At 41.5% G+C, this 20,993-nt stretch overlaps 1 protein-coding gene across 3 annotated transcripts; it reads right to left on the bottom strand.

Annotated features, from left to right (window-relative positions):
* Positions 1-86: 86 nt before the first annotated feature.
* LOC113037506 (atypical kinase COQ8A, mitochondrial-like) lies at positions 87-20,340 on the bottom strand. Of its 3 annotated transcripts, none has more exons than XM_026194687.2 (17): positions 20,167-20,340; positions 16,732-16,831; positions 14,629-14,708; positions 14,296-14,543; positions 14,021-14,213; positions 13,836-13,902; positions 9,898-9,972; positions 7,996-8,124; positions 5,716-5,801; positions 5,425-5,565; positions 5,090-5,171; positions 4,805-4,898; positions 3,514-3,655; positions 3,221-3,328; positions 3,042-3,107; positions 2,055-2,141; positions 87-1,869 (listed from the first exon to the last, which is right to left on the bottom strand). In XM_026194687.2, the coding sequence occupies exons 1-17, from the start codon at positions 20,206-20,208 to the stop codon at positions 1,573-1,575; spliced, it is 2,037 nt and encodes a 678-aa protein (XP_026050472.1). In that variant the 5' UTR covers positions 20,209-20,340; the 3' UTR covers positions 87-1,572. The 3 variants fall into 3 exon arrangements, with proteins under 3 accessions (XP_026050472.1, XP_026050473.1, XP_026050474.1); XM_026194688.2 differs by lacking the exon at positions 20,167-20,340 and adding an exon at positions 19,779-20,154; XM_026194689.2 differs by lacking the exon at positions 20,167-20,340 and adding an exon at positions 16,950-19,764.
* Between the last annotated feature and the right edge of the window lie 653 nt (positions 20,341-20,993).

The raw sequence follows: 20,993 nt of genomic DNA, 5'->3' as shown, positions 1-20,993 counted from the left end.
GGTTATACACACATATGCCTGGGTAACAGTGATAACGTAAAGCAGGGACCACACACACACATAAACCCACACAGAGACACCCCGACCAGAGTAGCTCAAACATTTACTCTTTTCATATATTTTATTACAACGTTCAGTTAAGAATGCATTTCGATTACAAAATTGAAACCCTCTGCTCAGTGATGCTTAATATGAAATATAAAGTAGAGATTTCTAGCTACAAACCATCTGCTAGAAACATCAGGCACCTTGTTTTTTTTCTCCCCCCCCCCCCATTTTCACACCATATCATCATATCATCATAACAGTATTCACACAGCAGATCACAGAGAACTTTCACAGTCACACACCAGTTAGGAGGATTTTTCACCCAAGGAGGTGTGGAGAGATTACTGACTTGCGGGAGCGAGCCAAGCCCACAAGCTGATCTTGTGCGTTATCAGGACGAGCGCTTCCCATCCAGGTAGTTTGTGAACATTCAGGTCCAGTGTTTGATGTGTGAGCTATGACCTGTTTCTTCTGGGAAACATTCATTTCTAAGCAGAGAGCAACATGGATCCATGTGGTTTGTTAGTTTCTGACTGAAAATAAGGAAAAAAAACAATTCAGATTCAGGAAATCTGAATTATGTCTGACAGAATTTAAATTTTGAGCAACAATGATGCTAACTTGGCTAGTTAGTCCATATGAACACTGTTTAAAACCCAAAAAGAGGACAGAACCTATTTAAATTAGAGACTTTCATCCTCCTGTGAATTAAGCTTGACTTAATCTCATGCCCAAAACAATTTCCCTTAGAAGCTACAAGCTATAAACAACATCATTTAGTACTGTCTGGCTGCATTAATACACAAGATCCTGTATACTACATATACATATGCTAAAGTCACACATTCTTGTGTGTAAGTGCTGAGAAATATCACTTTGTCACCCCCTTTAAAAAAAAAAAACAACTAAACTAAACAAAATGCTTGAATAATTCTCATCATCTCTATTTTTATTTTATAAAAAAAAAAGACTGTAATTATCTGCAGTCTGCTTTTAGACCAATACCTATTATTTATAGCCATAATATCTAATTAAATGTGTTTGTTTTTTTTAAAAAAGAAGCAGAAATACCTGCATTGTTATTCTGGCCTAAAATGAAAGCTTAGTTAACGCAATGCAATGTTGTGACATTTACGGTAAAGAGCAAACTTTACAGTGTATCCCAAAGCTCAACAAAACACAGCAACATAAGATGCAAGAATCATCGTGAAATCATCAAGAGATGCAAATTCAACCTTTTTACACTCAGTTTACACCTAAAACAAGGCTGCTTCTCTCCTTCACTCTTGTCTCTTACAGCTTTTTTTCTTCTGGCCTTAAACGCAACACGCACACCATGTTGCTGCTCCCTCTTTCAAACCAAAAATGATGGGTGTTGATATGTATGCGGGTCTTTTCATTGGATGCCCAACACGCTGGCGCTCGACGACAGTTTCCTTCCTCCGTTTTGGTATCTATGGGCACTTTTCTGTTGGCCCCCTTCCCCCCCATCCAGTCCATCATAATTCCAAACACAGATTGGTTTTATGCCGAGTCAGACGGTGGCGTGCGGCCTTCCCAGTACTTCTGATACGACATTTCGAACATCTCCCTGCACTGCAGCTGAGCATTCAACCGGGAGCAGATGAGGAACGAGCCGCCCATCTTACGGTGGAGCGAGTATGTCTCCTCCGGGGGCGGGGTGAGCCGGTGTTTGAGCATCACGGGGATGAGGTTGTGGATCCTCTCGGTGGTGGACTGGGAACCGAAGTCGAAGGGCACCGAGGAGGCAAAAGCCTCGCCGAGGATCATCACTGCATCCACGTGGGCATTCACCATTGCCTGGACAACACACGTAAAAAAACAAAAAACAAAAGAACAAAAAAATTTAATAAACCAAAACACATGCTTAACACATTATGTTTGCGCACTTTTACAACTCTCATTTACTTGTTTATGGCTACTCCACAGTGACAAAGCCATCATTTGTAAAGCAGAGCAGGCAGAAAAAGCTCAGAGATCATTACCTTGGACTCGTAACCGGTCAGGAACTTCATCTCGATAGATTTCTTTAGTACTCCCTCCCTGTTGCCCATGGCAGCTGAACGGATTATCTGCACAGGACACACACAGGTCGCACATGTCACTCTCTTTTTCTTCATTCAAATTTAGATTCGAATCTCTTGCGAGGATTTGGGTTGCCATGAATAATTAGGGTCTTTTAACACCTTCTGATTTGGCATTAAGATCGAGTTCACCAATCATCAGAGGCAAATGAGTACAAGTGTGAGTTACAAAATGTCAACATCAGCGAAAAAACTAAGACGTACATCTCCCCTCAGGGTTTACAACTACTGGAGCTTTATGTTGTCTCGTCTCTGGATTACTGCTAGAAATATTACAGCTGCACCTGCACTGTACTGCCAAAAGGATTCGCTCATCTGTCTCCACATGCATATGAACTTGAGTGACAGTCCATTCTTAATCCATACGTTTTAATATGATGTTGGCTCCTTTGCAGCTATAACAGCTTCAACTCTTCTGGGAAGGCTTTAAGAGTGTTTATGGGATTTCTGATTTTTTTTTTTTTTTTTTTAAAGATTTGTGAGGTCAGACACTGATGTTGAATGAAAAGGCCTGGCTCACAGTCTCCACTCCAATTCGTCCCAAAGGTTGTTTATCAGGTTGAGTTCAAGACTGTGGAGGCCAGTCAAGTTCTTCCATACCGCTCATCCATGTCTGTATGCACCTTGCTTTGGGCACTGGTGAGCATCATGTTGAAACAGAAGGAGCCAAACCCAAACTGATCCCCCAAAGTTGAGAGAATGAAAGAAATTGTTCAAAAAGTCTTGGCATGCAGAAGCATTAAGAGTTACTAAAGTCATTTAAGGCTTGACAATCTGAGATTAACATCCCACAGTCAGAAGATCAACACAGAAAAAGTTAGTGAAGCTCCATAAAGAGCATACATCATCACCATTCATGATAATTATATAGCAGCTGCCTGGTCTCACCTCTATGTAGACATCAGTGAAACATTGATCAAATCCTCTCGTGGCTCCAAAGTCCAACAGCGCCACCTAGAGGAGCACACGGCAGTTACCATTTCCCATTAACTGCCAACTTCATATTACTTATATTTACAGCTGAACAAACTTCATGACAACACACAACAGGTTGTACTGAAACTCACCCTGTGCGCCTGTGGATCATAGAAGAAGTTGGACCAGTTTGGGTCAGTCTGCATGTACCTGAACTCGAACAGCTCTCTAACACACAGAGTCAAGATGTTGAGGCAGATCTGAAAGAAAAGACAAAGGTATACATTCAATCTGCTGAAAAGAAACACATGCCAGATTGTACTCGCTTTTGCTTTTTTGTGGTGTTTAGTGTGTTGACTGAACTGGGATCCGCTAAGAAAGGAATGTCTGCAGTTGAGAAAGCCCCTCTGCACAAACTAACTTGTGTAATCATAACCATCCGTACCTCGTTCTTCAGCTCCTGAGAGAGGCTCTCGGCTTTGTCCAGGGGAAATCCAGGAACGAGTTCAGTAGTGAGAACATGGCGGCTGCTCAGCTCGTCTATCACCTCTGGTACGTAGAAGAACGGATGGTCCTTTAACAGCTCCCTGAGCCAGACATGAGCAGATACAAAAACACATGAAATACAACTTAAGAACACAACACTCCACATAGAGTGTTAAGTCTATATATAAAACTGGCTAGCAATCACAGTCAGCCTGACCTTGAACCCAAGCAACGGACATTTAAAAAGGGGGGTGGAATAAGCTAACTATATCTGTGTAACCCGAGTGTTTCAGGGGTGACGGAGAGCAGACTGCACAGTGCGGAGAAAGAACAGAAAGGAGAATCGAGCCATGATGTGAGCTCAAATACTCGATCAGTGCATCAGGGATTCTGTCGAGTACGATAGTGTGCTGTCACTGGCATGACAGTTAGGTCTACAGTCCACTTTATCCCAGCACATAGATTAATGCAGCCTTCCTTTTAACTTGGAAGTCAGACCTTGGAGCTGGGAATGACTGTCACACACGAGGTGACTGTGTTCCAGTGAGTACGAATACAGGCTCTGTTTTGCTCTGAAGCCAGGTGGCGCCATCACTAACAATACCTGGAGCACAATGCAATGCTGCAGCATGGTCGGTTCTCTGTGCCTCGCTGAATTAGAGAGTCACAAATACAACTGCTGCAGCTTTACTGCCATTTATCCTGCTTGAATCACGCAGTTGGGGTTGGTGGGACTTCTCAGACTTTTGTAAGTGGCAAGTTCCACTTGAGGGGCTGATCATGACCCAGAATTCAAGATTTCTGATTTCCCATTTCCAGTGTAATATAGCATTAGGCTCAGATTCCTGCACGTGAATTCATGACAGCTAGACCCTACACCTTTTATTTCTTAAAGGTTTAATCAGGTTTACATAGACTGAGTTTTAGAAATCCAGGATTTAAGATATGTTTATGAAATATGGAAACAAAGCGATAAGTTTTTCATTGGTCGGGTGTATTGCTAAATTAGTAGAAATTCAAATCCACTCAGAACCTCAAATTTGACCACAATCTGGGTGAAGACCTATTAGGTGATCACTAAAATCTGAGCAATGCCCCAGGAAAAGCAATTCTTGTAAATTGCCATAGCATGAGCTCACGAATCCTTTGGCCATATGAGCTAAAAATTATTTTCTTTAGTAATTTAATTAAAGGAAAAAATATTTCTCAAGCTTGGCTTTCAGATTACAACAACATTTGCTGCATAATACCTGAACTTCCTTGCACACTGGGCTTCTCTAATATAGTCACACTCCAGGGCTAGCTCTTTTCTCATGACATCTATCAGGTGCTCTGGAAACAGACCTAAAGACACAAACAAAACAGGACAAAAACATTGGGACTAGTCGTGGAAACAGTAACTCAGAAACAGGTAGAGAGAAGCAGACACAGGGAGATGAAGAGGATGCTGTGTGTGTGTGTGTGTGTGTGTGTGTGTGTGTGTGTGTGTGTGTGTGTGTGTGTGTGTGTGTGTGTGTGTGTGTGTGTGTACACACCTTCAGGCAGAGCATTGCTCATATTCAGCACCGTCATCAAATTGTTGACATCACTGTTGATACTCTGAGCCACACCAGGATACTGAAGACAACAGACAGAGAGAAAAACTTTCAAACACTTTGTTTAATTTGATCACACAATCATATTTAGTATAAACAGTTAGCAAAGCAATAAATCTATTTTATTCAGTAAAAGCATGAGATAACTGGCTCACATGTTCCTCTGTAAGGAAACGCATCCATCTGATAATCAGATTATGCGTTTCCTGTATGCATGCAAGTTTAAGCGAGTGTTGACAACACGAGGACGCAGTGTCACATGTTTTTATCCTAACCTGTATTTTCATGGCCACCTCCCTGCCATCCTTCATCCGTGCAAGGTGAACCTGCCCGATGGACGCTGCCGCAAAAGGGCGTTCCTCAAACATTTCCAGCTTGTCCCTCCAGTTTGGGCCCAAATCGTTATTCAGTGCTTTCTGCAGACAGACAAGAGCAAGTAGGATTTTAGCATCACTGGAAAAAAAAGTCTTTCAAAAGAGCCAGGGGCAGGAATCACAATGTAATACAACTTAAATCATTAAATAAAATATAAGTTGCTGAGGAAATGGCATAACTATCAGTCTTACTGTCATTTGTTTGATTGGCATGAAGTCAGCACTCTGTCTCACACGCTCAAAAATCTTGGCAAGATGAGGATTGATGAAAGCGTCATCTGAAACATAAAAACATCTTGAGATCTTTAATTACAGATTAAGTTAAGTGGTTCTCAAACATTTTACCTGCCATTCCCCTCATAAAAGCTAAAAAACAAACCAATGAAAAAAAAAAAATCCAAACATGCTCCTCTACCCACAACTTTGAGCAATCATTGAGCATAAAGAATGACCCCAAGTTCAACTCTTGTTAAATAAGGTCAGCGTGATAACATCAGCAAACCCATTTGCTTATTTTTTCACTACCATATTGCGTTGCATAACGCAACCTGAGCGGCACCATTACTTTAGAAAAACCCCCAAAAAACATGAACGACACACAGGAGTGGGTGCTGAAACACGTACGAAACAGGCACCAGGGCCTAATCATCAAAGATCAAAGTAACATTTAGACACTGCGTGATGCAAAAAAACATTCTCTCTCTCTCTGAGCCAGTGTGTGAGGGGCAGCTCTCCCGCTCTCTCACAGGCCAGTGCACAAACACAGATCCTGCTCTTAGTGACTGTAGTGCAGAACTGAATATGTGGATATGCCTCGCTACAGTCAGAGGACTCTCGTTGATTTAAGTGCAGCCGGTTGTGAGAAATCTGAGAGAAACATGCATCAAATACAGACTGAAAAATGCAGTTTTTGGCTGACTGGCTTATGGGTCACCTGTTCTTATCAGACGTGCTTTATTTATACTTGCAGCTTAGAGACGAAAAACTGAGTCAACTTAACTTTACAGACATGAGTTAATGATCAAAGGCAACGGTTTGCTAGCTGATTGTGAAGCTGTGGGTCCGCTTATAAACACAAGCTGAGCTGTCAAAAGGAAAAATCACAGTGTGAGTGTGAGAGCAGTCGGAATATAGAGTAACAGCACAAATGTAATTGTGCAATTACTCAGCAATTTATCATAAACAATTAAGCCAGACACATCGATATAATGTGTAGATTAAATTGCTGTGTAGTTTCCTACTAAAATGTGTAGTAAAAGTACAGTTTAGTACTTTGTTTAATGGGACTGAAAATTGTAGATACTACATAAATAGCACATACAGCAATCAAGCTTTAATACTCATAATAATTGCCTGATTTTACTGCTTGAGTACAATAAACCACATCATAATCATAATCAGCGAGTTAAATCAGACTCGCTGTGTAAACTGATAGATTGCCAGTGTCTAATGTTGGCTTTGGCCGGCGCTGCAGAAGATATATGTAACCAGGATTAAAGACTTTATTAACAGTTTCAGACCTCTCGAGGTTAACACAGTTTTGAGTGCTGTGCTAAAAGAGCACAATGGCTGAACAGACAATCATCTGCCCAGCACTGCATTCCCGCCATGGCAGATAAATGTCAGCAGAGGACAAAGACTGCAGGGATTTCTATCCTCTGCATATAGTCAACCGCAGACTACTATTATTATTATTATTATTATTATTATTATTATTATTATCATCATCATCATTTCCATTTCAGCTTTTTACATTTTCTGTGAAAAGAGCAGAGAGATTGTGTGTGTCCACCCACAGAATATTACATTAACCCCTGACCCAGCCACACTTCGAAACTGCAGTTTGTCACCACTTGAGAGACATGGTAACACTGCTCAACAGGTCTCAGCACAGTGGACTGACCTGGTCTTTTTTGAAGCCGCTGCCTTCCTCTCTCCTGCTACCGTCTTCATGGCTTATTATATTTACTGCACTGCACTGTTCAGGCAAAGATGGCACGAATACCAAAGGAAAAGGTCACCAAATCAAGGTTGGGCAGAGGTAGCAACAGAGCTAAACAAAGCTGTGATGACGGGTTTACTGCTGTTACCTGACACGGCTTCATTAACTCACTGGTTGTGTTGTTTACTGCCGCTGGCCTCGCTCTCGGATTATCTGTTTGTGTACAAGCACTGACCTAAATGCAGGTTAGAGCCAACACAGAGCCGCAGTATAAAGACAGCAAAAAAAACTAAACAAAAACAAACAAGCTCACCAAAAAGTCCTCTGTCCCAACTCTTAGTCAGTTTACAAGTTCTCAGCTACTACAGCACACGGTCAAGCTAACCTGCACCACAATAATCAGCCTGAAAACTGTGATTTTATAGAGAGTGTTTCCCTTCACATAATCCAGGGTAAGGAATGCTTTTTATTCACCAGCAGAAAACTTTAAAAAAAATCTAAATTTCAATGCGACTATGTCCGTCTCTCACCTTGAATGCTGAGCATCTGTCCCAACTTTAATGCAGCTCCTCTGACTTTGCACAGAGTTCTGACAATGCGCTCAGCGTTGGCCTCGGACAGGAAAGGGCTCGAGTCCAGAACTGCTTTCCTGTTTTCACCTGAAGACAAAAAGAAGTATTACATTTGCATGTAGTGCATTTTGTTATGCATGTTAAGTGTTTTATCCAATCAGCAGGCCAATAAACAATAACTGTAAAAATCATACTTACTTTTCTTAATTGTGATTACATAAAACGTTTCACAGATTTCATTAAGTATTTGTATGTATTTGCTTTTTTCCATACAGACAGATTTTGCACCTGAAGTGATTGTTTGGTCATGTGACACATATTTTGAATTTAAACTTATCCCCACATAGTTGTCTGATCTCCTCTGCTATTTTTTTTTTAGCCTTTGAACATTTTTATTGAGGCTTATTTTGATAACTTGATTGATAATCTGCTCCAGAAAGATTAAAAAATTTGCACTGACCATTAAAATACACAGTGTAACAAATGTAGGCCGTGCAGAAACTAAACATCAACAAAAGTGGCCACCGTGATAGTAGTCGTAAGGTCGTCGTGCCCAATTAAACTGTCAATTCTACAAATATATATGATTGTGGGATTTGTATACGCCATACAGATGTGGGCACTCACATTTATATGAAGTAGGCAATGTTTCTGCAAAGTTTTGTCAAGACTGGTCTGTGGTCTTGTGTGCACAGTCAGGTTCACAAGCTCTTGTGTCACATTTACTGTTTTTCTTCTATGCAGCAACACAATTACTTTAAAATAAGGCAACAAGGATTTGACTGAAGGACAAACGTTTTAATTCAAGGATTTAAGAGAAATATTTCGTGCAACATTTAGGAATTATGGACAATTTTTAGAGAGTCCTTACATTTAAGCCTACCCCGTATTTGCAATGTGCAGGACTACTGTTGTGTATTTGTGACTTACTATATAAGCTATATGCAGAACACTGGCAGTGCGTAAAAACAAAAAACTAAAAAAGAAGAGTTGAGCAGTCCTGCTAGTGATGCATGTGACTAGCCTTATTAAGATAGGCATTCATGCTAAGGATGACTATCTTGCTTTTCCAGCTTTACTGCTAGAACATGCATATCTTGGGAGTGATGTTACTCGCAGCTCCAGTATCCGACTTCTGTGGTAAATGGGACGCAGCGCTGTGGATCTGACTGTACCAATGTGTGAGGGGTGTGACTGTGTACGTGTGTCAGTAGGTCATCAGGTAGTACGCTCTGGTACATCTGAAGCTGCCTTCAGAGGCTTTAATGAAGATTACACACACACACACACACACACACACACACACACACACACACACACACACACACACACACACACACACACACACACACACACACACGTTCAGTGTGTGCCTGTCGCACACAAAAATAAATAGCAACAAACAGATGCATAAATGCCACAGATTTACGCCTGTACGCTCTGTTTCAGCTTAGCCTGTGTTTCAGGATTAGCAGGTTGACGAAGCAGAGCAGGGACGTCTGTTTAGGGGGCAGGCTGTAAGGGAGATGGCCTAATTGAAGTGTGCAACATGTAATAACATGCAAGAGGGATTGGTGCTGAGGGCAATTCATAGGAATGCTGCTGCAAAATCTCTGCATGTTGTTACCATAAACCAAAAACAAACGCACCGTGAGGAGTCCTCACCACAACATTACTAAGATTTTTTTCTGTGTATACTACTGTTAAGAACAAGTGTCATGTAAAAAATGAATAAATATGCCAGTGTTTTAAAAGCAAACGGTGAGGTTTTCATCCATTTCTTAGCTGTAACGTGTAAATCCCGCTCACTGCTCGAGCCACTTAGGCGTGTGTGTGCGTGTACGCATTTCTGAGTGTTACCTTCTGCGCCGTTTTGTCTGATGCTCTTCTTGGCGAATTCTGCTAGAGCTCCAATACCCAAACCTACAGCCAGACCTGGTGCAAACACACAGAAAAACCAAAACACATACCAATGTATTACAACAACAAAGACCAATGCGTTTTCATCATTAACACACAAATACAACACATTTTAAAGCACTGAATGCGTCATCTGATGATGTTCTGCTGTTTTTTTTTAATTGATGAAAAGAACAAAACAAAGCTCACATCTACACTGACAGTAAAACACAAATCATGCAGCGTATGTATAAAAAAAAAATCCTTTTAGTAAATCAGGCTGCGGCTTTAACGGGACCCTCACCTCTGCTCTGTCATGAGTGTAAATAACCTGACTAAACGAGGCCATCTGTTGCAACTGCTATCACTCCTATCAAAATAAAACATATGCAACAGAAAATATGACAAAAATAGAAAGCAAACAAAGCCTTTGATCGTGTCAGTATTTGGCAATGGCTGCAGTAGTAACAGTTGCATCCAAAACATGGAAATAATGTAAAAAAAACCTGAAAGCTTTTGGAAAACTCAATCATGTTAGAAATTAGAGGATTAAAAGAAAGAGTTTGCGCAAGTGGGCGGTTGTTTGTGAAGTTCCTCTGAGCTTGCTTCTAACTTACATAACTCAACGTTACATAATCAGTTAGTCAGCGGCCTCTCTGAAGCAGAGATGCAGCGGTGGACGGACAAATGGGGACGCGGTGTGCTTCAGTGTCATGCATACAAGTCAACTGAGCACTTATTCATCATTGCTTCGTGTGTGTGTGTGTGTATGAGTGTAACTTAACGTGTAACTTTTCCTTTCACAGTAATGTCATGTGCCTGTGTTTTGTTTCCTGGTTTAGAGAGGATTTGCAATGCACAGATTTAAACACTGAATATGAGGCAGCCGGTTACGTGACTGTACCTATATAACTGTATGATGTCAGCATGTGCAACTGTCAAGCCAAAGAGAGATCAGCATTTCCAGCAGCATCTCTGAGTGACATATTTTGTTTTCCAGACCACGCACAAGTGTCTGTCCATCATTCGATCTCAAGAAAAGCAACGTGTTTGCAAAAATGACTGCGGTGCTTATTCTCGTCAGTTTATTTGGTATTCAGAACCAAACTGCACTGTCAGCAAAACCTTTGGAAGCGGTGACTTGAAAGGCAACGGCGAGAGGAGGCCGATGCCACGCAATGAATCGGTTTGGTGCTTTTTGCCTTGTCCGACTTTGTTGCCAAATGTTGTAGGGGAGTGAAGGACGGGGTCGAGGCCAGGCTCATGCATCGCCTCCTCTTTTCAACACCTTCTAAATGTTACCGCTGTCAACATGCTGAATCATCTCAGCTCTCTACCTGTCGCGGCTCTCTGCAATTCCAACTTGTTTGGAATGAGCTGTGGCTAAATTCTGCAATGTCGACGTTCCATGCTGACTTATGTGAGGCTGTTCATGTTTCACTTCTGTCCACTTTATATTCTCGTTCACATTTCTGGCTCCGGTTTGACTCTGTGCCTCCTCCTGACAGATCCATCATCTGTCTGAGGAGAAGTTCCTAACACAAAAGCTGCCGATCAGTTCTCTTAAACTACTTCTGAGGCTAGCTGCGAGCTCTTTGCTGTGCTTGTGTGAACATTAGAGCTTTGAGTAAGATTAGCACTGAAAAAACATCCTGTCGTGGCACAATTTGGAGGATTAGAAGAGACACTTGATATGTTTAAAGTTACTGACTGAATAATGTGAAGTATTTTTTTATGTATTAAATGTCTCGTACTATTAATGTGTGAACAGAATGTAATCCAACATATAAAAGCTGATCTCCCACAGCGCTCTCTGTTGCCTCTGAAGTGTTTATGCTTGCTGCTGAGATCTTTTATCAGGACCTTGCCTCTGCTCTCAATGTTCAACACTAGCAACATTAGCTAATGTTAGCTTAGAAATTGCATCCCCTAATCACCAACGTCAACAAAAAGGGTAAACTCACACTGCAACACAAACTCCACAATAAAAAACAACACAAAAACAAAGAAACAAAATAAAACACAAATGTTGCTAGCAACAAGGTTAGCAAGAAAGTCATCCAACGTCAGGCAGCTAGCCTCTAGTGTTGTAAGGTAAGTCAACAAGTAGCAGGCTGATGACTTCAGTCATTTTCTGGAAGATACACATTGAACCTTTGGCTAATGGTTAACTCACCAGCCACTTTATTAGACACGCTCAATTGATTACTAACACAAATGTCTAATCAGTCAATAAAGTCAACGACAGCAATCAAGATGACCTGCTTAAGCTCAAACTGAGTATCAGAATCGGGAAGAATGGTGAGTTAAAACTGGGGTTTTCCCCACACAACCATCTCTAGAGTTTACAGGAAATGGTGAGAAAAAAAAAAGAAAGTATGCAGAGAGCTGTAGTTCTCTGGCTGAAAATGCCTTGTTGATGTCAGAGGTCAGAGAAGAGCCAGACCGCTTTGAGCTGACAGGAAGGCAACAATAACTCAAAAAAGCACTTGCTGCCACCAAGGTATGCAGAAAAGCATCTTCGAACGCAAACCACACTGAATCTTAAAGCAGCTACGCTACAACAGTCTTAGATCACACCAGGTGCCAGTCTTGCAGCTACAAACAGAAAACTGAGTTGCAATTTACGTGGGCTCACCAAAAATTGACCAGAAGAAGACTGGAAAAACGTTGTTTGGTCTGATGAGTCTTGATTTCTGCTGCAGCACTCTGATGGTAGGGTCAGAATTTAGCGTAAACAACATGAAAACACGGATCCATTCTTGGATCTGTGCTTCCATGCATCATTAAATACCACAACCCACTTTTGGAATGGGGTGGAGCGGGATCATTCGCATCATGGACGTGCAAATCTGGAGAAACTGTGCGATTAGATCATCTAATTCTAACCAGAATGTCTAATAAATATCTCCATCACCTTGTTGCATCTATGCCGCAAATAATTAAAACAGTTCTAAAAAATAAAAACAGGTCCAACCTCATACTGGTGTGCATAAAAAAAGTGGCAAGTGAGTATATTGTAAACCAGACAGAGAATGTTAAATTTTAAAAATCAATTTTAGATTTTTTCTTTAATGTACATAACTGAACTGCATTAATTTATTCATTAAATGTGTCACAGACAATAAATGGAAAACTGTGAACGTGGTGAAATAGTAGATTAACAACAGCCGTGTGCACTACAAAGTCAAACACATTTCATTCCTTTTATGGCTGCACGATTGCAGAACTCCCTTTCAGGCTGCCGGTGTCTCGCTGTGCCAGCTTGTAGCTGCCTAACAGGGCATGTTTTTATCTCAACAGGAGCAGATTAGTTAAAGAAAAGGCTGAGGAAGCTTGACCTCATTTCTAGAGGTTTTTGTTTTGAGTGCAGCTCCAACGTCTGACAAGCATGTTACACACATTTCTCAATGTCTTGTTTCCTTCGGTTCCTTTAAGGGCTTTGTTTTTGTATTCGCTGCCATTTAGAAATGGCCTTATGTAGTCACGTGAATTTATTAGTACTGTCTTAACACCAGTGACCTCACCTAAAAAGGTAAGTGGGAGGTTAAAAGATTACAAGATTAGGTGACTAGAATTTTACCAACTCAGTTTTTATATATTATTAAGCACAAAAAAAGCTCAACAATTAGACAACATTTCACCAACACAACTAGATCTTTCAATTAATAGAGACTCACTTTGACTTCTGTGTAATCAGAAAGAACACACTCTGTTTTCAAATATTAGTTTGAATGTAGGATCCAATAAATGTCATCTGGACCATTAAAAGCTGAGGTCTAGCCACACAAAGCTTTACTTTGCTGCTGATGTATATGCAGACTTGCACGACTACAGATACAGTCAAATATTAACATCCACTGAATCATCCATGACTCAGACGCAGTGTAATGCTGTACCTCCAAAGTTGGCCAATCTGCTGATCCGGGTCACGGGCACTTTCCTCTCTCTGGCTCTCTCACTCAGCTGAAGAAGACACAACGCAATGTGACTTTCCATTAAAATTTGAAACCAATAGCAGAAATTAAGCGTTTAAACGAGTAGCTTTGTGTTCAAGGAACAGGAAATGAGAAAGAGGAATTACCATCTGTTTATGTGGTTTTCCATCAGTCCCCTTGCTCTCTCGAGCTTTCTCGATGTCTTCGGCCGTCAATCCCCCCATCGTGGATGGGTCCTGATGGTAGCTCCTGAACTGACTGACAGGATGCTGAAAGTAAAGCTGCCTCCACACATGTTTGTTCATTCTGTGGTTGTAGAGCTGACGTCCACTAAGATGTCTGCCACAGAGAAAGCAAAGAGAATTACCTAAATCCCCCATAACCGGCAGCAGTGATTCGTTTATGGCACAACCATTCTTACCTCACATCTTGGTGGTAGGATCTGGTGTTCCCACTGAACTGTTTGCTGGGGTCTTTGTATCCTTCAAATACTGAGTGTTTCCCACTGGCATGCTTCGCCCCTGTTGCTGCGTCATCGCTGCTTCCTGAGTGATCCACTGTGAAGTCTGCACCTTCATCCCTGAACTCTGAAGTGTTGAATGTGCTGTCATCTGGAGGAAAGTCGAAGTCGGACTCTGAGGAATAGCTTTGCTGCTGGCCGGACATTTCCTTTAGAGACAAATGCATACATTTAAAACAAAGTCAAAGTACCGTTATGACATTTATTAAAATACACAGTATTATCTGCACAAACCTGGATTTTTACCATGGCTGCCGAGATGCCTTGCTCCGCAGCTGATTGGACACTTTGGACAGCAGCGCCTATTCCTGGGGCTGGTTATACAAATACAGGAAACTTCAAGTTGTTTTCTGCTAATAATAAAGCAACTATTGTGTTAATATTTTATAAACTTCATTATGAACAATACATCTTAGTGTTCTGGTTAAAATTAGTCAACTGAATATTGCAGAAGGCCCTTCGTTCCTGTGGCCATCCAGTTTCCTGGACCAATTCCTCCTTTTTCTTTATTAACTGTAAAACTTTCATTTCTTTTAAAACTTGAGCAACAGTTACAAAACAGCTTTAGGATGTCCTTTTACGCAAGGCTACTGTGCTGTTATTTAGAAAATTATTCCAAAGTCGTCAATCATAAAAACGATTCTGTTTGCCCTCAGTGGACAGCTTAATGCAGACACACCCCAGTGTGTCACAATCTGAGATCCACTGGTGGGAAGACTACAGCCCAATCGATTTATCGGTGGGTTGATTTTATTGTATGATACTGGCTATTTGCTGATTTATCAGTGGCGGCATTTATATTACTAAACTGAAATAAAAGTAAAGAAGAAATGGAGAAACAGCCTTCAACCATGTAATGAGTGTTGACATTACACAGTTTGCCCACCAGGGGGCTCTCTGCAATGTCCTTCAACAGCCAAATAACAACCAACTAGTCTAAGCAGAGATGGGCGGAGCATGAACGTAGTAAATAACTACACGCATTAGGGAAATCTGTTAATGTTTCATGTGCTGTTTTCATACGGATCATGCGATGACCCTGACAGGGTTAAAAACACTGCAATTTAAAAAAAAAAAAAAAAAAAAGCAACAGCAAATAGAAAAACAAAAACAAGCACACAAAACACAACAGAAGTGTTCGGGGACATAATAATGTGACAGAACAGCTGAGGAAGTGACAGAAATGGACACACTTAAAAGAACAGAGGGTTCGTCAGTGCTGTGATCAAGAAAAAGATGCAGGTAATGTGTGTTTTCATTGCATGACTCATATATATAATACTGTAGACACATGTTTGCTATTAGCTTATCACTTATCCCTTCCACAGCTCTTCTGTCATGTTATCGTTTCCCCAAAAACGCCTTTTCTTGTTTTCTTAAGTTGCAGTGCGTTTGGTCTCTCAGGGCCACCGTAGGATTCTCTTCACCCATCTCACCTGATCCCTAGCATCCTCCTCTGCCACACCAACCCTCTGCGTGTCCTCCTTCACTACATCCATGAATCTCCTGTGAGGTCTCCCTCTTTTCCTCCTGCCTGGCAGCTCCATATTAAACACCCTTGAACATCATCTGCACATGTCCAAGCCTTGCCTTTTTAACTTTGTGTATAAACCTCTCATTTTGAGCTGCCCCTGATGTGCTCATTTCTAATTATGTCCATCCTGGTCACTCCCAATGAATGTCTTAACATTACATTACAAGTTGGGCTCCAAACCAAACAAGTACTGAAACACTAACAAAAGTTCTTTAGCTGCCTGAAAATTAGACATGCCACGTTAAAGAACACTCGCTATTTGTTATCAAGTTGTAGATAGAAGTCAGTTCAAGCACTTACAAACATTTACTTATAACTTTGTGACTTTTTACACTACAGTACAAATGAACTTCCTGTCAACACGTTTTGGCTATAAAACTGACACAATTTGAACATTTCATTTATCAGTGACAAAATGCTTGCTACAGGGATGTCAGGATTTCTGTGTTCTCATTCTGAACCCTGCTGCTGTCCAACATCTGTGTCTACTTTTGCCTCCTCAAACCATTTTCTTTTCTTCCTTTAGCTCCTGATAAACGCTGAGCTCTAGGCTCCTTATCCTATCAGCAGACTCGAGAAGGAGTCACCTTCACACAAAACACAGTCAATACAAAGCAAATGAACTGGTTTTCCTCCCAGAGGGGAGGGGATTTAACTGGGCTGTGCCTCATATCATTTGAATGAAAGTCAGTTTTGGGGTCGCTGCAAGTCCCACACGGAAATGTCTGGTTTAGTAAAGTGGGAACATGACTACCAAAGAAACAGAAAGATAAAAGCACAGGGAATATTGTTCAGAAACATACCTGTCCCACTGCGGAGGGTGTTGGTCTGAGTCTCTACGACTGCCTGGCTCAGCTTAGCCAGGCCTCGCATTAGCAACATCATATCACCTGCCATGATGGACTACAAACAGAAGACAGAAAGACAACAAAACAGAGAAAAATGTGGGGTGAATGTCATCCTTTGATTCCCCTGGAAGCTCCGACACAAAGCAGTCAGAGATTTTAATGTGTCAGTTTACCTCTTCAGGGAAGATAAAAAAAAGACCATAGAAACAAAGAAGGCAAATGGAAAGAAATAAAACCCGTTGTCGAGTCACTGCCAACAGAAACACTCACAAACATACACAGCTGTCACATCTTGAGAGGACTTTAATACTCTGTCTAAAAATACCCATGACCTCCGATCCCTGTTTGGGCACACGGAGGCACAAGAAAGGGAAGGCGAATGCTTGTAAGCTGTGAGTATGCGTGCATGTGGTCCAGGGCTGCATCTGAAAATGTCACTGGAAACAAAACGGGAGGAGAGCAAGGGATAAATCTTTCAGCTATTTTTGTGCACGAGTGAGTGTGGGAGCACGTGTTGAGTTCATGCTCGAGGCCCACCGTCATATTTTATGCTGAGCGACGGGACGACGAGGCTGGTTTTCTATGAATCTAAAAATGTCGCATCTTCCTTTCAGGAAACAACCTGATTATCTTTACAGACTGTTAAAACTGTTGCTATTGTGATGGCAACGCTTGAAAGCAAATCTCAAGATTGAGTTAAGACACGAATAAAACTTGGGTTTGTTTCAGGCTTATCTAAACAGCAGAGCCACCGCTGCATTCCTGCCTCTTACAGCTTGCTGCCTGTTTTTGTTACAATGTTACAGGTGCTGCTTTGTGGGCGTGACAACAGGCTCCAAAACAGCTTGGCGAGGATTTGGGCCTGTGGAGAAAGCTGCTGGGGCTGTGGCTGAAGGAATCTACGCAACATATCAATAAGCGTGTATGTGAAGCAGTGCACATACATCGCCTGAGTCAGAAGTGGGTCATCCATCCTCCTTCAGGGCTGCTCTGTTTTCAGATGGTGGATACTTTGTGACACAAGGAACCAAGAGGAAGGGGAAGAAATGAAGAGTTTGTGGAAAGACGTGATAGGATTTATTCTTTTTTTTTTTTTTTAGATCAGTAATATTTGCACTGGAATAATCATGTTTGAGAAATCTGAATGCTCATTTTCCTTCACAGTGTTTAAGATTAAATTTAAAGATTAAGTTTGAAAGTTAAAATAGCTATAAAGGGTACAGCTAATTCATCTCGTTTTTAAGGTAATTTCAGTCTTTGATTTTATTGAAATACAACACTCTTTCCAATTACAAAGCTGTGCCATCTTAAACTTAACTTCCCACAATGTGCCTCTTCCAAGATCCCTTACTTGTTTATTTAGACCTAAATCTGTAAAAGACAAATCTCCTACTGTACTTAGATTCCACGGTTATAAAATCAAGATTCAGAAACACTTCAGGGGTTTTTTCTGGCTTAGAATGTGCCCTGGTCCACATTCATTACAGTGCCGTTGATTTTTCTCTGGCTGTGACTAAGATGTAATTTTATTGCCAAATGTAATCGGCTGAGCAACTTCCCATTTGCCAGAGTCGGTGTGTGGCCTGTGTGTGTGGGCCCCGAGCCCTCATCTCCAGAGGAGGGAAACTGAAAGGTATGATTTTGGTAATAGCGTACTGACTGTGTGGCAAATATGCACACCTAAGCCGCAGCTGTTGTCTGCTGCTCAAGCTGTTGTCTCACCGTTATGGAAATAGCCCAAGCAGTGTTAGTCAGCGTCTGAATCCTGCTCAGTCCACCTCATGGCTTCCTGACAGTCTACCATCACTTGCCCTTGACAAGCGTTCCTGAGCCAAGAGTGGGAAATGTTTCCCGTTAACTTTGCAGTGGCGTCACCACCGTTTATGAGGGAAACGTGAATAAACTCACGTCGTCCTGCGAGACTCCTGGAAAAGAAGAGTCTCTCCCATTTTAATAAACTGCACAATCAAAGGCAGTTCCTGCATTAAAAATAATGCAATCACAGCCAGCTGTTACACTTTTATCTGTTAGCACTTCATAGAGGCTTAGATTGACCTACCTCACTTCTATGTGTACATAATCTGACATGGTAAAATGGGAAAGCATGCTTCTCTATTTTATTAGATTTTTGGCCAAATTAATGCTATTAGTTGTATCACAAGAGACCATGAAACACATTATAATATATAACAACTAAAACTTTTAACAATAATATAACATCGAGGTGATGATGGGTACTGGGACTGACATTAAAAAAAAGGAAAAAAAAGAAACTTCTCAAAAATTATAATCGTCCATAGTAATAGATGTGTTATATGTTTTAGAGTGTTTGATTCTTGAAATGATTGCTCTAAAATGTTGTGCAGATATGAAAGTTGTACAATTACTACAGGAAACTATTAACAATAGTTTCAGTTAAAGGTTAACCGAAACGAAAACACGTACACGAGTGTCAACAATTGACTTCCGTTTATGCCAAATAAGCGAAATTTTATTTTTCCCGCAGTACCTGAAATAAACATATGCTAGTCACTAGGTGCACGCTCTTCCAAAAATGTATAAATTTGGAATTAAGCTTTAACACACGTTTTAACAGCGTAACGAGACACTACGGCCTCTCTTCTTTCAATGCAAGGGCACAACGACAGTTGTCCTTTTAAAACTCCTCCTAACTCACTTCCTCGTAGGCGACCGTGCACGAGACTTCATAACAACAAACTCGTGCCACGTTAAGGAGTTAAAACTAGCATTACGGCTGCTGCGAATAGCCTGCGCAGATTTCCAAATGTCCCGAATAAATTAGCGCTCGGTCTGCAGCTTGACAAAGTTTGTACAAGTACGGGGCAGCCATGGTCATGGCAGGCACGTCAGCACGCCGCTGCGCAGGATTTTTCACGTTCAGCTGGTTTGGGGCTGAAGCGACGAGAAGCGGACGAGGCCAACCAAAAATATACTTGACTGCGTACATAATAATTAGCAGCTAATGCACGATAGGTACTCACCAGCAGCTGTCGTGTGGGCTCTTTGCTGGTTTCCCCAAGTCTTATCAGATAAAGTGGCCCGCCTATGGAGAGTCAAAGCAGCCGATGTTTATTTGAGCTGCAGCAGCACTTTCCCGAGAATACTCTTTATCTTGGGAAACGGTGTGCTAACAGCAGGAGCTAAAGGTTATTTACTAGCCGCCCTCCTCCTCCTGCTGCTGCTACTGCTGGTAGCGTTTAATCCAGTTTGTCTCCACTCTCCCTCTCTCTCCACCATGAGGTCAAACCATATTTACCAACTTCTCAACACCAAGAACGGTGCGATGACGTAACCCGCTCGTGTGTCGTGCAGCGATAATGAGGAACGCACACACTAAGTCGAAATTTACCACATACAAGAAGGACGTACCAGAGTCCTTCTAGACTTTGGGGGGCTGGAGGGGCGGGACATGTACAACCACCATGTTTATTTTTCGGGGGTCCTCCTGCTTTATTATCAAAAGCTATGTACTGAAGCTAAATTGACATAACTTTAGCTTTACAAGACTCTGGTTTTTCTCCTCCCTCGCTCCGTCCCGCTCTCTACTCCTATTGGTCCTCCGCCGTCTGTTGACAACACAAGCAACGGTTGTTTGACGGGAGGCGGAGTTTAAAGGCGCGTGCTGATTGGTTTATCACGGAGAAAAACAAAGTGACGGTTAGATGTGACCACCGCCTGATTTGTAGCTGAGTTTACTGATAACAAGTTTAACTTTTACAAGGCGGGGTGGCGGCGTGGATAAAAGACTAATTCCACAAAGGTGTCAGCTATATAAACAAAAATACAGCCCTCGATGGTGAAATGGGCCTGTGCTTCCCTCTACTGTTGGTAAGAGGACGGTACCTTACTGGAGCGGCCATGTTTAATTAAATAAAAAATGTTCTGATTGGACCATTACATTGAAATGTCTAGCAGAAGAAAATAACTTCGAAGCAGTCTTTACTCAAAACAACAATAACGACACAAACCCAAACAAAAACATGTACACGCACGTTTCTTTTTCAATTACAGGGATGTTATTGTTTCCCCTGCAGTTTCGATATTGGGACAGCAGAGGGCACCGCAGAGCTACACAGCTCGTGTGACTAAAGGTTTTATAAGTTGTAATCACTTTCTAGACTCAATAAATTCACTTGTCCTCTATAGTGAACATATGATATATGAGACCAGGATGTAGACAAATTAAATATTCCACC

The sequence above is a fragment of the Astatotilapia calliptera genome, chromosome 15 (genome assembly GCF_964374335.1).
Source record: "Astatotilapia calliptera chromosome 15, fAstCal68.1, whole genome shotgun sequence".
Taxonomy (NCBI): domain Eukaryota; kingdom Metazoa; phylum Chordata; class Actinopteri; order Cichliformes; family Cichlidae; genus Astatotilapia; species Astatotilapia calliptera.
Note: the sequence above shows the minus strand (reverse complement) of the source record. Positions and strands in the feature narration are given on the sequence as shown.